General features: G+C 40.0%; 1 protein-coding gene across 1 annotated transcript; it reads left to right on the forward strand.

Moving 5' to 3' along the window:
* The first annotated feature begins 5,402 nt into the window (after positions 1 to 5,402).
* On the forward strand, positions 5,403 to 7,093 carry LOC142894058 (rano class II histocompatibility antigen, B alpha chain). The gene is made up of 4 exons (XM_076035181.1): positions 5,403 to 5,561; positions 5,639 to 5,887; positions 6,449 to 6,730; positions 6,859 to 7,093. Exons 1-4 carry the CDS (start codon positions 5,513 to 5,515, stop codon positions 6,978 to 6,980), a joined length of 702 nt encoding a protein of 233 aa, XP_075891296.1. The 5' UTR covers positions 5,403 to 5,512; the 3' UTR covers positions 6,981 to 7,093.
* The last annotated feature ends 7,007 nt before the right edge of the window (positions 7,094 to 14,100 follow it).

Raw genomic sequence — 14,100 nt, forward strand, 5'->3', positions numbered from 1 at the left:
AAAATATTTTCACAGTCGCTCCATTTTTAATGTTCTCCCTCTTTGTTTCTAATTGAATTTAAAAAAGTATGAAGAAAAAAAACCTGTAACATTAATGTGGCTAGTTTTATGTTTTTGCTGGAATACAAATTTAGGTTTTGTTTGACACATTTATTTTCTAATTTTAGAACAGCTTCCATATATAGCCTTATGCAGTATGTTAGTTCAAAGTCTTGTGACGTTGATTCATATTTATATGATATTATTTTCAGAGACGTGCACAGACAGTAGGTGGTGTTCGAGCACCTGCCCTTGTTATCACTTAATTCTGGATTCATACATTACACTTATGACCCAAAATGTGTGTGTGTGTGTGTGTGTGTGTGTGTGTGTGTGTGTGTGTGTGTGTGTATGTCAGTGTCAGTGTCTCCCCTTCTTGAGTCGGTGTGGTGCCCCTCCCCTGACTCCCTGAGCTTGATCTCAACATGACTGCGAACACAGCAGCAGTGCGAGAGGTCTACGGTGGCCAAAAAGGGCCAAACACAATGCAACTGCCTAATGCGCCTTAGTTAGCGAAAACAGCTGCAAGCTTGGAAATTATGCAAATCTACAACACATACACAAGTCTAAAGAACTGCAAGACAAAAAAAATATATAGCTAATCGTCAAATGCTCTGCAAACAGAGAAGTGATGCAAAACACAACCGATGCAAACCAAGAAAACACATGCAAACGAAAAGAACGCTGCATAAAGCAGTCACTACAACAGGGATTCTACCATAGTGTGCATTACAATTAAGGCTGTTATGAGAGGGAGGTGAATAGCGAGGGCAGCCTATCAAAAAAAGACGAGAGAAGAAGGTTGCATGAAGTTGGGAAAACAGCTAACAACACTGGAACAGCAACATGAAAACAACAAGGACAATACAGTTTTACAACAAATGATCAGTGTCAGATGGCAGATAGATGATAAGGCAAGAGGTTGAGAAAAAAAACAAGACTCACTAAACAGATCTACTATGAATCAGGCTCTAAATCAACCAAACATTTAGCAAGGAGACTCAAGGCCCAGCAAGCTTCTCACACAATACACCAAATTAGAGACCCACTAATGAAACAGCAACTATTTGGACCTGAAGAACTAGAGAGGGTTTTTAAAGACTATTATGAAAACCTATATACCCAACCCACAGTTAAAGGAGAGTGCGAGATGAAAGAATTCCTTTACTCATTGGACTTAACGTCCATTGGAGAAGAGCAAAATGACACTAATTTCTAGTATTACTAAAAAAGAATTTGATGCTGCAACTAGCAGACTAAATAGAACAAAACACCTAGTAGTGACTTCCTAGTGAGTGGTAGAAAACATTTAGAGAACAATTAACCCTGCTACACCTAAATTCTTTTAATCTGACTCTGACAGAGGGCAAAACGCCTTCCTCATGGACAGAGGCTATAACTTCAGTTCTACCAAAGGAAGGCAAAAATAAGGAACTTTGTGAAGATTTAAATGAAGAACCTTTTCCAGGAGGTCAGAGAAATGGACTGCTTTTATTATGGCAATGGAGGATGCTTCTCATTGAAGACATCAGACATCAGACATCTATTATAGTACCACTACTGAAGGAGCCCCCATGTTTTTATTCTTTTTTCTCTTTCCTTTTTTGTCTGTTTGTTCTCTCTGTGTGTGTTTTTGCCTTGACATTTTGTTGTCAGCTTGTCTCCCCTTAAATTGAAAACACTAAATAAAAAGTATCAAAAAACCAGTCACTGCAACGGAAGTGCTCCAAACCTGCAGGGGCGCTCTTTGCGAAACAGCTCAATGGAGAGACACACAGGTTGATTGAGGACGGCTGACTGACGGTGTTATTAACAACAGCAAGAAGGTGCGGCTTAGCGCGGGAATGTGACTTTAATTTGAGTATATCTAACACCAGTTTCAACGAGAAACTTTCAAGTCAGCCGTCCTCGGTCTACATGTGTGGCAGTGCAGAAACCAACCTGTTGAATATTATCAAACATCTGCATCAGACTACTATTGCCAATAGTCATGCAGTCCCATGCAGATGTTTAATAATATTTTTATAATGCATATGTAATTATGTCTTAATTGCACATGTATTTATTCCAACAGTCTATTGAAATAAATACATGCAATCACAACATAATTGCATATGTATTACAAGGTAATATAATATGCCTGTAATAAATCTCACAGTCAGGGGTTCAACATGCTGCACAAGGTGCCCCTTTTTTCCACTTGAGCTCCACCTCCTCAAAATTTCTGTGCACATCAATGATTATTTTGATGTACGAGAATGCATAGGAAGCCGTGGTTATTGTAATAATTACTTTATGATGTTAATGTTAAATCTGCCCTGTGTCTCAAAACATTCAAATATTTTTAATAGTATGTAGCCATATAGAATTTCATCCTTAATTTACCTAGATCCTTCCTAGATCTTTAGCTTACACAGATTGTCTGGTTTGCGACAACCTATTTGAGTTGTAATGCAGAGTAGGCCATTCAATAAGTAAAAGTAAATTAATTTTTTATTAGTTTGAATAAACCAAAGTACTTGGTTTTTAACCGTTTTTACTTAACTTTGAATAAACTACAAAGTAACTATTTTTAAACTAATCTGAACTCACAATTGTGATGAATAAACCTTTCCTTAGCATCTGCAGTCATACAATTTGTCAGGTGGCAAATTATTAAAGGGCACCTATGATGATTTTCCACTTTTCTGAGCTTTAAAAACGGTTACAATGTTGAACCCTATTGTCAAAAGACCTCGATATTTTCAAATAATGAGGTTCATGCGTTTGGACGTCAGCCCTGCAAATTGTTGGGCATGGTTCTAAACGCTCTGTTCACGGAGATTTTTTCAACACTGGGAACGCAATGACGTCATTGTGTGCCGGATCTCCTTTCATGGCCAAGCTCTGGCACCCTCTCGGACTGGTTCCGCCCTCCCCCACTCTGCCCCGGAAGTGATGTCGCAATGCACTGCTCCAAGAAAATGTTTTTTCGGTGTCAGGAAAATTAAAAAAATAAAAAATACAGAGCGACTACCGAAGCACCAAGGACCACAACCGTCAGAGTGGAACCAACAGAGAAAATGTTGGAGGTTTGTTCAGCGTAATGCGGATGCCATGGAACACCGGTCTGCAGCCAGACCCCTCTCGTCTGATTGGCAACGGGAGTGAGGCGGGCTCGACTCGGCCCCCTGGTGGACGACGAGAGAATAGTCAGCCACGGCAATATTTGAAAACATGTATGAGGACTGTGAGTGTATTGTAACCTCAAGCAACATTAGTTTTAAGACTACTTGCAACGTACAACCACTGAATGGTGTTGATGAACTGTTAGCCACCACCGCTAACTCCGTGCTCTGCTTGTTATGTGTGTTGTGTTCGCTGGCAGCGAAACTGAAGAGGCAGCGAGTTTGACTCGCAAGTTTCACTCCTTATAGCGATGTTCACGCTGCCAGCATGGTAACATGGGTTGTATAGAGCTCTTCCTGCTTTGTGCTTGGTGTGGATGTAAGTTGTGCAGATATTCTTGTCTAATAATAAACGACTCTATGACTGAAGTGATGGTTTCAGCGTCCATATTTTCTTTGCTAGGACAGTGTTTTGATACAAGTCAACAGTATGAAACCAAATCATTCTAAGCCCTGTTAAAATGTCTTGCAAAAATACAAAACAAAAACACGGTCAGTACACAAAGTAAAATATATTTCCAGGGACACGGAAGGCACAAAAACCGTCCAGGGACCTTCGGTCCGCCTTGCGGCCGTAACTCAGCCCCTGCTGGGTCCGTACGAAGCTGGATTAGCCGCTAAACAGCTGCTAAAGAGTGAAGCCTTCACGACGGTAAGTGTTTTAATTGTGCCTGTTTCGTAAAGTTTGCCGTTTACTCTGAACTCCTGCACCGGCACGATGAGGAAGTGAGGCTCAGCAGCGACCAATCACAGCGGAGTGGGCTGGGCAGGAGGCGTACACGGAGGAGGCCGCGGGTGGAGTGAAGTGAAACGGACCGTTTTCGTGGGATGCAGGAAGTACGAGGAAATGAGCAGTGAAATACACAGATCTTACAAAGCTTTCAGTGCGGGTAACCGTGTGTCAAATACAAAGGCCTAAAATTAGTATAATAGGTCACCTTTAAGCATGATAAATAAACCTTTATTTTGCTTCTGAGAGTTTCCCAGTCTGAAACAGCCTCACCTGAAACTGCCTCCTCTGAGTCTGCAGCTGGACCCTTCTCCCTTGGAGAGATTTTCAACACACGCGTGTCAACATCTGTTGAATGAAGCTGTGACTGTTTAATGCTTTGAGTGGACTTCATTAAGTTGTGCAGATATTCTTGAAAGGCCCACCCAAAGCCATTTGATTGCCTTTGCTTTTACCTAATCAGAATAAGAATCAGCTTTATTGGCCAAGTTTGTGCATACCAAACAGGGAATTTGACACCGGTTTGTCTCCGTTGTCGCTACTTGGGTTAAAAAAAACAAAACAAAACAAAAAGACAGACAACAAAAGTAAAAAAGTAAACAAATGTGCAACTCGTTGGTGGAATAAAAGAAAAATACATACGCGAGTATACGTTATATAAAAATATAATATACTGTATATACAAGTATACATTAACATATACAACATATACCTAAATATTAAAAACATATACAAGTCTACATATATTTACTGTCACAAGAAAATAAAAAAGAATTAGATAGGGATCTCATAATTACGAGATGTTTGAAGAGATAAAATGAAGAAAAGGGAAACATCTGTAAATCCTTTCTAATCAGTGGGCAATAGTGTCGCTATTGCAGTTCTTGTACATATGAGATCCTGGTCTCGTTATCACGAGATAAGGTTCCTAACTGGGTTTCTGATTACATGATCTCATTAGGACACGTCAAGGCAGCACTGGTCCGACCTCAATGGGATGCAGGATGTAGAGGGGGTTTTGAGGTGTGGGAGGGGGTTTATGAAATGCACCAGTCTAGTCACGTAACTAGTGAGAGTGTCAGTGGAGAGGGCAGAAGAAATTCATTGACTTCAGCAACAACTTCTACCAGCTCTCAGTGCTTCTGTACATTCTTAACATTTTATTCATCTGGACAAATACAAGTATGTCTTAGCTTTAAGTTAGACTTGAGTGTTTTCCTACATGAGTGGTCGTCGCCACCACAGAAACAGCAACATCATCCTCAAATCAAAAGTTGAAAATATGTGATTCTAATTTGGACTTGCTGCTGCTGACCCGATCACTGATCTGTGCTGGCAGCAGCTCTCCTCTCTTTCAGCTGCAGCCTACCTGGCTATTGATGATTTCACGTCCTCCCTGCTCTCTGATTGGCTGCTCGCTACGTGACAGTCGAGCAGCTGTTGAGATTTTTTCCGCGCGCCCTCCTCAGCAGCGGCTCACACGCTCACTGGTTGACTCGCTGGTCGACTCACTGATTGACTCGCTGGTTGACTCGCTGGTTGACGCACTCACTGGTTCAGGGTCCTCCGGCAGCTGATGATGAAGGCGGCGCTGCTCCTCTTCCTCTCCTGCGTCTCCGCTCACAGTGAGTTTACTCTTCTCGCTCGAGGTGAACACCTGCTGAGGCGGACAGGTGAGTGAGTCTGCTGTCTCTGTCCTCAGGTCTCCATGAAGACATCGCCGCTACCGGCTGTTCTCAGTCTGATGGGGAGTTCATGTACGGTCTGGATGGTGAAGAGATGTGGTACGCGGACTTTGAGAGGGGAGTTGGAGTCAACACTATGCCGCCCTTCGCAGATCCTCTTGACTATGAAGAGGGAACCTATGAACAGGCCGTGGCAAATCAACAGGTCTGCAAAGCAAACCTGGGAATTGAACTGAGCTTCTACAAAAACGCGACGATGCGTGTTGGTAAATATCTAAATAACATTTTCTCTCTCCTCGTGAGGTGATCAGGCTGCAGATCAGTTCACTCTCAACTTCCTGTTCGGCTGTGTCTCTTCCTGTCACATCACACTTCTATAACCCCACCAACATTATTATTATTATTATTATTATTATTATTATTATTATTATTATTATTATTGGTGGTGATGATGATGATGATAATGATGATGATCTAGACTAAATACACAACTACATCCATCTATTTTCAATACCCGCTTATTCTTGAGCTCAGGGTCACGGGGTTCTGCTGGAGCCTCTCCCAGCTGTCCTAGGGCGAAGGCAGGGTGAAACTGCTCAGGGCGAGTGTTCAGTTCACTCTTTGACGCACTGCTCCGCCTGCTGGTGGGATACAGTATGTCATTCCGGAAATGATAAGCAGCTAAAACTGAGGAAATTGTCCAATACTAGTAATCTGAGGTTCAGTTTCTTCTATTTATTTTTAAAAATCTATTCTAAATTTTCCACTAAACCAACAGAACCTGACCGTGGAGCAGTTTGAACCTTCACTGTCCTGTTTCTCCACAGAACAACCTTCCAGTCCGATGATCTACACCACAGACAATGTGGTCGTGGGGAGAGACAACACACTCATCTGCTTGGTTAGCAGTTTCTATCCAGCACCAGTCAAAATCTCCTGGAGCAGGAACGGGGAGGTCTTGACGGAGGGAATCAGTAACACACCCTACCTTAGCGATGATTTGACCTTCACTCAGATCTCCCGACTGGACTTCACGCCTCAACATGGAGACAAATACAACTGCACCGTGACTCATCAGTCCCTCACCACACCATTAACCAGAGCCTGGGGTACACAACTCTGTTCTCTCTCACTGCAGACACAAACAACAAAACAACATTGTCCAAAATCCTGCAGAATAACACGTGTGTTTGTGTGTGTGTGTGTGTGTCTGTGTGTCTGTGTGTTTTGCTTGCAGAAGTGGAGGCGGAGCCCCCCAGTATCGGTCCAGCTGTGTTCTGTGGGGTTGGTCTGGCCGTCGGTCTGCTGGGTGTTGCTTTGGGAACCTTCTTCCTCATCAAAGGGAACGAGTGCAGCTGATTGGCTCAAGATGATGATGTCATTCATATATAATTCTTTTAACAATGTAAAAACGCATTTTGAACACTTTCTATTCTTCTGTTTTCTGTAATTAAAATCATATTATGATCTAATTTTGCTGGAACTGTTTTCGTTTCTTTTCATGATTAGAAAACATGCTGTTCAAACAAAGTTCAATAAAAAATAAATATTGGTTAAATATTGGTCAAGAGTTTCAATGACCTTTCTTAGAAAGGTTTATCAAACTGAGTGAGTCGACTTGATTGACTTTGAAGATGGAGAACTTATGGTTTTCGTTTCATCAACTGCGTGTAGGTTAAGTATGATAATATAAAACAGAAATGTTAATGGACCCCCGGTCATTTGATTCCAGGATCTTTAAGCTCAGAGAATTCCCAGTATTCCTACCTGCACAGAATTAGTATGAAAAACAGTTGAAGCAGCAAAACTAGAATGAAGTTGTGTTTTGTTTGTTTTTTAGCCAAGTGCTATGTAACATAGCTTCGGTTTACTCTGACATTCTACTCTGTTATTTTTGTAACACTTTTAAGTGTTCCATCCACCCATCCATTTTCAATACCCACTTCTTCCTGCACTCAGGGTTGCGGGGGTTTGCTGGAGCCTCTCCCAGCTGTCATAGGGCAGCATGACACCCTGGACAAGTCGTCAGTTCATCACAGGGCCACATAGAGACAAACAAACATTCCCTCTCTCTCTCCCTCACACACACACACCAACACACACACACACACACACACACACACACACCTATGGGCAATTTAGAGTTCCTTATTGGCCTTATATGCATGTTTTTGGACTGTGGGAGGAACCTGGAGAGAACCCACACTGACACAGAGAGAACATGCAAACTTTATAAGTTTCATAATTGTTTATTTACTGAAGTATAAAACAATAAATAATAATAAAACTTTTCTACAATTAATACAAGTTGAATTCATAACAGAATTTCAGTTGTATGTAATTATTTAAAAATAATGTAGCTTTACAACCCAAAGGATATAGAAATTAAAGCTAAGAATTCTTCATTCATTTTCCATACACGCTTCTTGCCGAGCTCAGGGTCATGGGGGTCTGCTGGAGCCCATCCCTGTCCTATAGCTCATGAGCCTATCGGACAGACTTTGGGCGAAGTCAGGGTGACACCGTGGACAAGTCGCCAGTTCATCGCAGGGCCTCATAGAGACAAACAACCATTCACACTCACATGCACACCCATTGATGTGCATGTGTCCTATGGACAATTTAGAGTGTCTTAAGTAAATAAAGCAATTGACAATATTACATTTCAAGCACAAGAAAGCATGCATTGTGATCATGCAACCAATAAGTCTGTGAATTATTGCTATTGCTATTATTATTATTATTCGTTGCTGTGATTTGGTATTTAGGCTCATCACAGCTGTATGATGAGCTTGATTGTACTCCTGCTGAACTATGTAAACTTCTGATAAAGTAATCCTATGTTTAATTCTTCTTTCTTAGCTGAGCTGTAAGGGAGTGGTGTTTTATTTCATCATCTACCTTACTACACTGGCTTTTTCAGTCCGTGAATGATTTCTAACTGTTCTTTGGCTTTGGGTTGGTATAACACTGGAAACAGAATTTGAAACAAAAACACAAATTTATCCCCAATATGCTTTACACCTCCACTCTGGAATGCACTTGCTGGTTCGCTAGTTCAACAACACTCTTTCTTTTAGAAATATCAATTCTCAATAATTCAATGTAACATTAAAATAGACTTTTAAAACTTTAATTTTGCTCATTCTAGATTAGCTAGACTAGTATTTAACACGGCTAATATTTACCTTGGCAATATAAATAGGCATTACTATGAATAACTACAGTGTTCTATTTAGAAACTGAGTAAACATGACTCAAGTTAAATTAATAAACAATTAAGTAACTGACTGTGCTGTCTTTAGTAGACAGTTTTAGCAACTATAACAATGCACAGAACATTTTTCAGCGAATGCTAATAAGTGTGCCTACAAGTGATGTTTATTTTTTTCACTTTTCCAAAGCTGAAAACCAAAGAACAGTGATGCTGGATACATAATGCAAAAGAGTACAATCAGTAAAACATCCTTTTGTTCTTGCTGGAACTTTGTTTTCTTTCCAGCTGCACTCAAGGTCGTGGGTGTGCCAGTTTATTGGAGGGCCAGAAGAGAGAAAACATAAAAACAAAAATAAAAAACATTTGCATTAATGTTAGCCATGGGCCTCACTGTTTTCGGACAGTGGGAGGAAGCTGAAGTACTCAGAGAGAACCCACACAGACACAGGGAGAACATGCAAACTCCACACAGAAAGGGGATGGAACCAGTGACCTTCTTGCTGTGAGGTGACAGTGCAAACCACCTTATTGCCACTTCCTTATTGTCGTCAAATCATTACACCTCATAATACCATCAGTACTGTCAAAACTCAAAAAGTAAATGGCAATTTTAAGACATTGGTCAACAAAGTTTTAACAAGTCTGGCAAAAATTTGCTATGTTAGCCTAAACAAGTTTGTTCAATACGCAGGACATTGTTGCTGTTTCATATAAGACACCAACGAGACAATAATGAAACAGACTATTATCTGAAAATAAAAGTAAACAGATTATTTGCATTCTTTGAGGGTATGCGATATCAAAACAATAACGCACAACATTTTCATTAAAAACCTACCACAACTTGGTTCCTACCTCCGGTTGTGTTGTCTGTTATGTCAGCACATGTTCTGGACTTTGTTGTGAACAGTATAGCCTACAGATAGAATAGTTGCCTTTAACAGAATTGTCGCCCTTATATTTGTATGCTTGGGCTGGTAAAATTTTCAACTATTTGTTTAAGTTCATTTTTAGTATGACTACAATTAAATTTGATGTTAACTGTTTCCGGGTAGGTTGGGAAAAGTATAGAAATGAAAAACACTGGCACCTTAAGGACCACAGTCTGTTTTTGTATTCATAATAAAGAGTCTAAAGACCACTCAAGCAGCAAGTTTTTCCTCATGTTTATGAAAATATACTGTAGAGATGAACAATGCTCTGCTACTAGTGGACTAGACAAAGCATCAGGGAAATGCCAGTATTCCGAGGGCTGTCATCTCAATGCTAGCATAAACCTGGTTGGATTAGGATTCAAAAAGGGATATGAAGCTTAATCTGGCATAATTCTAGTGTTAAAATGGATAAAATAATGGCTTCCTGTTGTTCTATATGGGCTCTGTCAATGATCTTGACAAATAATAGCTGGCAGGAAAGTATTGGAGAAAAAATAACTGATTTAGTTCATTTTTAGGAACCATGAATTTTAGTGCAAAATGTGGAATTATGAAAGATGAATTGAACTAGTTAATTGTAAAATGGTCTAAGGACTGAGTCAATTTGTTTCCTTTGTGTGCACTTTACCTCATTTCCATTCCATGAGGCAAAGTATTAAAAAATAAATATTGCACTTTTCCAAAACATAAGTTGAAGTGGTGTTCTTATTTTCTACAGACAATGTTAATTGTGGAGTTAGGTATCACAATAAAAGTAAGTAATATGTTTACTCCACGACAAGACATATGTAATGTGACCTAAAATTAGTTTTGGGGAAAAACACCTTCATATATCGGTATCGGTTGTTATTGGAATCAGAAATTAAGCGTTCAGACAATATCGACTTATCGAATATTGGCAAAAAGTCGGTATTGGACATCCCTTCTTAAAATATGTACATCAGGAAGACAATGCTGATCTTCTACCTGTTATCCAGTGCCAAAAACTCCTAGATGGATTCAAATTAGGTAATATTAGGTAATATTGTTTCTTTAATGTGGCAATCAAGTGTAGATGCACTATATTTTTTTTTAATCTTCTTTGCTTTTCAATTTATGAAGCGTAGCTTCATAGGATGCTGTCTCCACCATAGCATCCAACCATTCCCTTAGATTAGGGGAAGCTGTGCAGTGCTCCAATGGCATATGCATATAGTCCATAATATAATTCTCTGAAGAATTACAGACAGACAAAGACTTTAGACAATTCCTGATTTGTAAATATCTCCAAAAATGTTGTTTCCCTTTAAGTTTAAAATGACACCTTAACTCTTCAGAAGACACAAATTGCTCATTCTTGCACAGATCAATGCGAATAGTAGGATTAAACAATAATGAGGCATATGGCTGTACATCATTTGATACTTTGTGCATCCGGTGTACTTTGGCCCATATTTCTCTTGAGTGAATCAGAACTGGGTTTATTGTATCGCTGGACTGGGATAATTTCTCTTTTGCACTTGTGTGTAAACAGGATTTTTTTTTTTAATTTGTTGTTTTTTTACGGCTTTGTGTAAACCCGTTTTTTTTTTTTTCGAGTGTGGTTTCAAAAATATGCAGTTTCCAAAAAAATCCCAAAACATGGAGTTGAACTGTTTTATAATTTTTATCGTCACTTTTATCGTTATCGCAATAAATGCCAGAAATTATTGTGATAAAACTTTTAGTCCATAGTCACCAGTAAATTTGCTGGTGTTTTTTTTATTATTGAATATTTTTGTTGCTGACAAACTTGTTCTACACTTCAGCCCACTTAGCGGTAATGCCTGAATGACTGGTTTGCCAGTGAAAATGATTTATAGTGTGCGCCCCTAAATTTTCTGCTTGCGCCCCTAAAATTTTAAGTTAGGGTCCACTGTGCTCCTAGTGAAAAAAGTTGGTTTGGAGCCCTGCATCATAACTAAATAGTTGAGTTGGGGAGCTATTATCATTTTGATTATATTCATTTTCCTTATAGTCCTTATAGCGACGTTCACGCTGCCAGCATGGTAACATGGGTTGTATAGAGCTCTTCCTGCTTTGTGCTTGGTGTGGACTCAAGTTGTGCAGATATTCTTGTCTAATAATAAGCGACTCTATGACTGAAGTGATGGTTTCAGCGTCCATATTTTCTCTGCTAGGACAGTGTTTTGATACAAGTCAACAGTATGAAACCAAATCATTCTAAGCCCTGTTAAAATGTCTCGCAAAAATACAAAACAAAAACACAGTACAGTACACAAAGTAAAATATATTTCCGGGGACACGGAAGGCACAAAAACCGTCCAGGGACCTTCAGTCCGCCTTGCGGCCGTGACTCCGCCCACGCTGGGTCCGTACGAAGCTGGATTAGCCGCTAAACAGCTGCTAAAGGGTGAAGCCTTCACGACGTTAAGTGTTTAAATTGTGCCTGTTTCGTAAAGTTTGCCGTTTACTCTTCACTCCCGCACCGGCAAACTGAGGAAGTGAGGCTCAGCAGCAACGAAGAGTGTGACCAATCACAGCGGAGAGGGCTGGGCGGAAGGCGTACACGGAGGAGGCCGGGGGTGGAGTGAAGTAAAACAGAGCGTTTTCGCGGGATGCAGTAAATACGAGGATGTGAGCAGTGAGACACGCAAATCTAAAAAGCTTTCAGTGCGGGAATCGTGTGTTGCTGCTCTGGAGGGGCCAGACATCAAATACAAAGGCCCGAAAATTAGTATAATAGGTCCCCTTTAAGTACAGGCTCTAGGAACGTAGCCAGAACATAACTTTAGGTGAACTCTGCATGCAGTGTGTCTTATCTGTCAACCTAAACAGGGCTCTGTAATCCGCATCGACAAACCCATATGGATGGTTTTCGTACTGAGATTCTAGGAGGAGCAACTCTCTTCGTAATGGCCGCATGATCTATAATGTGGCAAGAGGTTAAAAGGGAACCTTTAAGTTGAAAGAAAATATTGTTAGATTTCATTCTGTTGAAATACACAGTAATCAAAGACCAAAGAATTATCAAATGACAGTAACAATGGGGCAGCAGAGGGTTGGGCAGCGGTGGGTGGGGCAGCAAAAGGTGAGAAAGTGGGTCGTGGAGACGCAGGCGCCTTCGCAACAGCAGCAGTGGCCATCACAGCAGGGTGCTTTTCCTTGCACAGACTAAACTGTTTCATAACCCTGCACATCACTATTGCCTGGCAATGGATGCAGTGGTAGTGCAGTTTTGCGCTACATTGTAGCCCACATCTGTGAATGGTATACCCTATAACAGAACACTAAATTGGAATATTATTCAATAATCATATAATTTTGATATACAACATCTGAAGAAATCATCTGCTACATGTCACAGAATGATTTGTTTGGTTCCATCCAAATAAAAATGATCTTTACTGTGACTCGCACAAAATGTTTAACGCAAACTTTACCTTCATGTGACACTGCTCGATTGAAATGGCCCTCCACATGGATGTTCACCTTGCAGCGTTAAGTTGGTTTAAACAATGAGGGCTGGCAGAATGGGCAGTGGTACAAGTCGAAACACGTGGTGCATCTTTGCAGATCTGGCAGAGAGCTTACTTGTATTGTGATATGCATCTGGAAGATAAGAGAGGCCAATTGGTGAAATTCAACATTTTTAGAGGATTCCACAAAATTAAGTATGGCCATAATAATAAAACAATAACTTTTTTTTTAATAACTGTCGTTGAAAATAATAGGATACCATACAATGTTAGATGTTTTTTTTTCCCAGTACTTTTTAAAGCCACGTAGAAAGCAAAGAGGGGGAACATTAAAATAGAGCTACTGAGAAAATAACGTTACACTCTTAAAATTCAGCATTAGCACAGATAAATTTAAATGTAATATTTTATTTAAGCTTATCAATTTGATCATGACATAACGTCACAAAATTATATGGAAATGGTAAATGGACTGCACATATATAGCACTTTTTCCAGTACTTTCACGGTACCCCAAAGTGCTTTACAAAGGCATCTCATTCATCCATTTACATATGTGTGTAAATGGATGAATGAGATGCCTTGTGTCACACACACACTCATCATACTAAATACAATTAGAGAGACGGAGGTTTTTGTTCCTCATCATGTTCAGCAAGCCAGCCAAGAAGCAAAAAACTTTAGACATTTTTTTTTCCAAACAAACCGTGTAAGTTGAGTAATGCGCTAACATGTAGATAATGTTAAGCTACAACAGAGATTTTCTATGTTGTATATTATTGCCTAGGACTTTAGTTATCTAAGCTAGCTTGTTATACACCCACTCCTTCTTTAATTCTGCACAGAACATGTGCTCACTGTTTTTTGCA

The sequence above is a fragment of the Nelusetta ayraudi genome, unplaced genomic scaffold, assembly GCF_046127955.1.
Source record: "Nelusetta ayraudi isolate G7.1 ecotype Tasmania unplaced genomic scaffold, CSIRO-AGI_Nayr_v1 ptg000042l, whole genome shotgun sequence".
Lineage (NCBI taxonomy): Eukaryota > Metazoa > Chordata > Actinopteri > Tetraodontiformes > Monacanthidae > Nelusetta > Nelusetta ayraudi.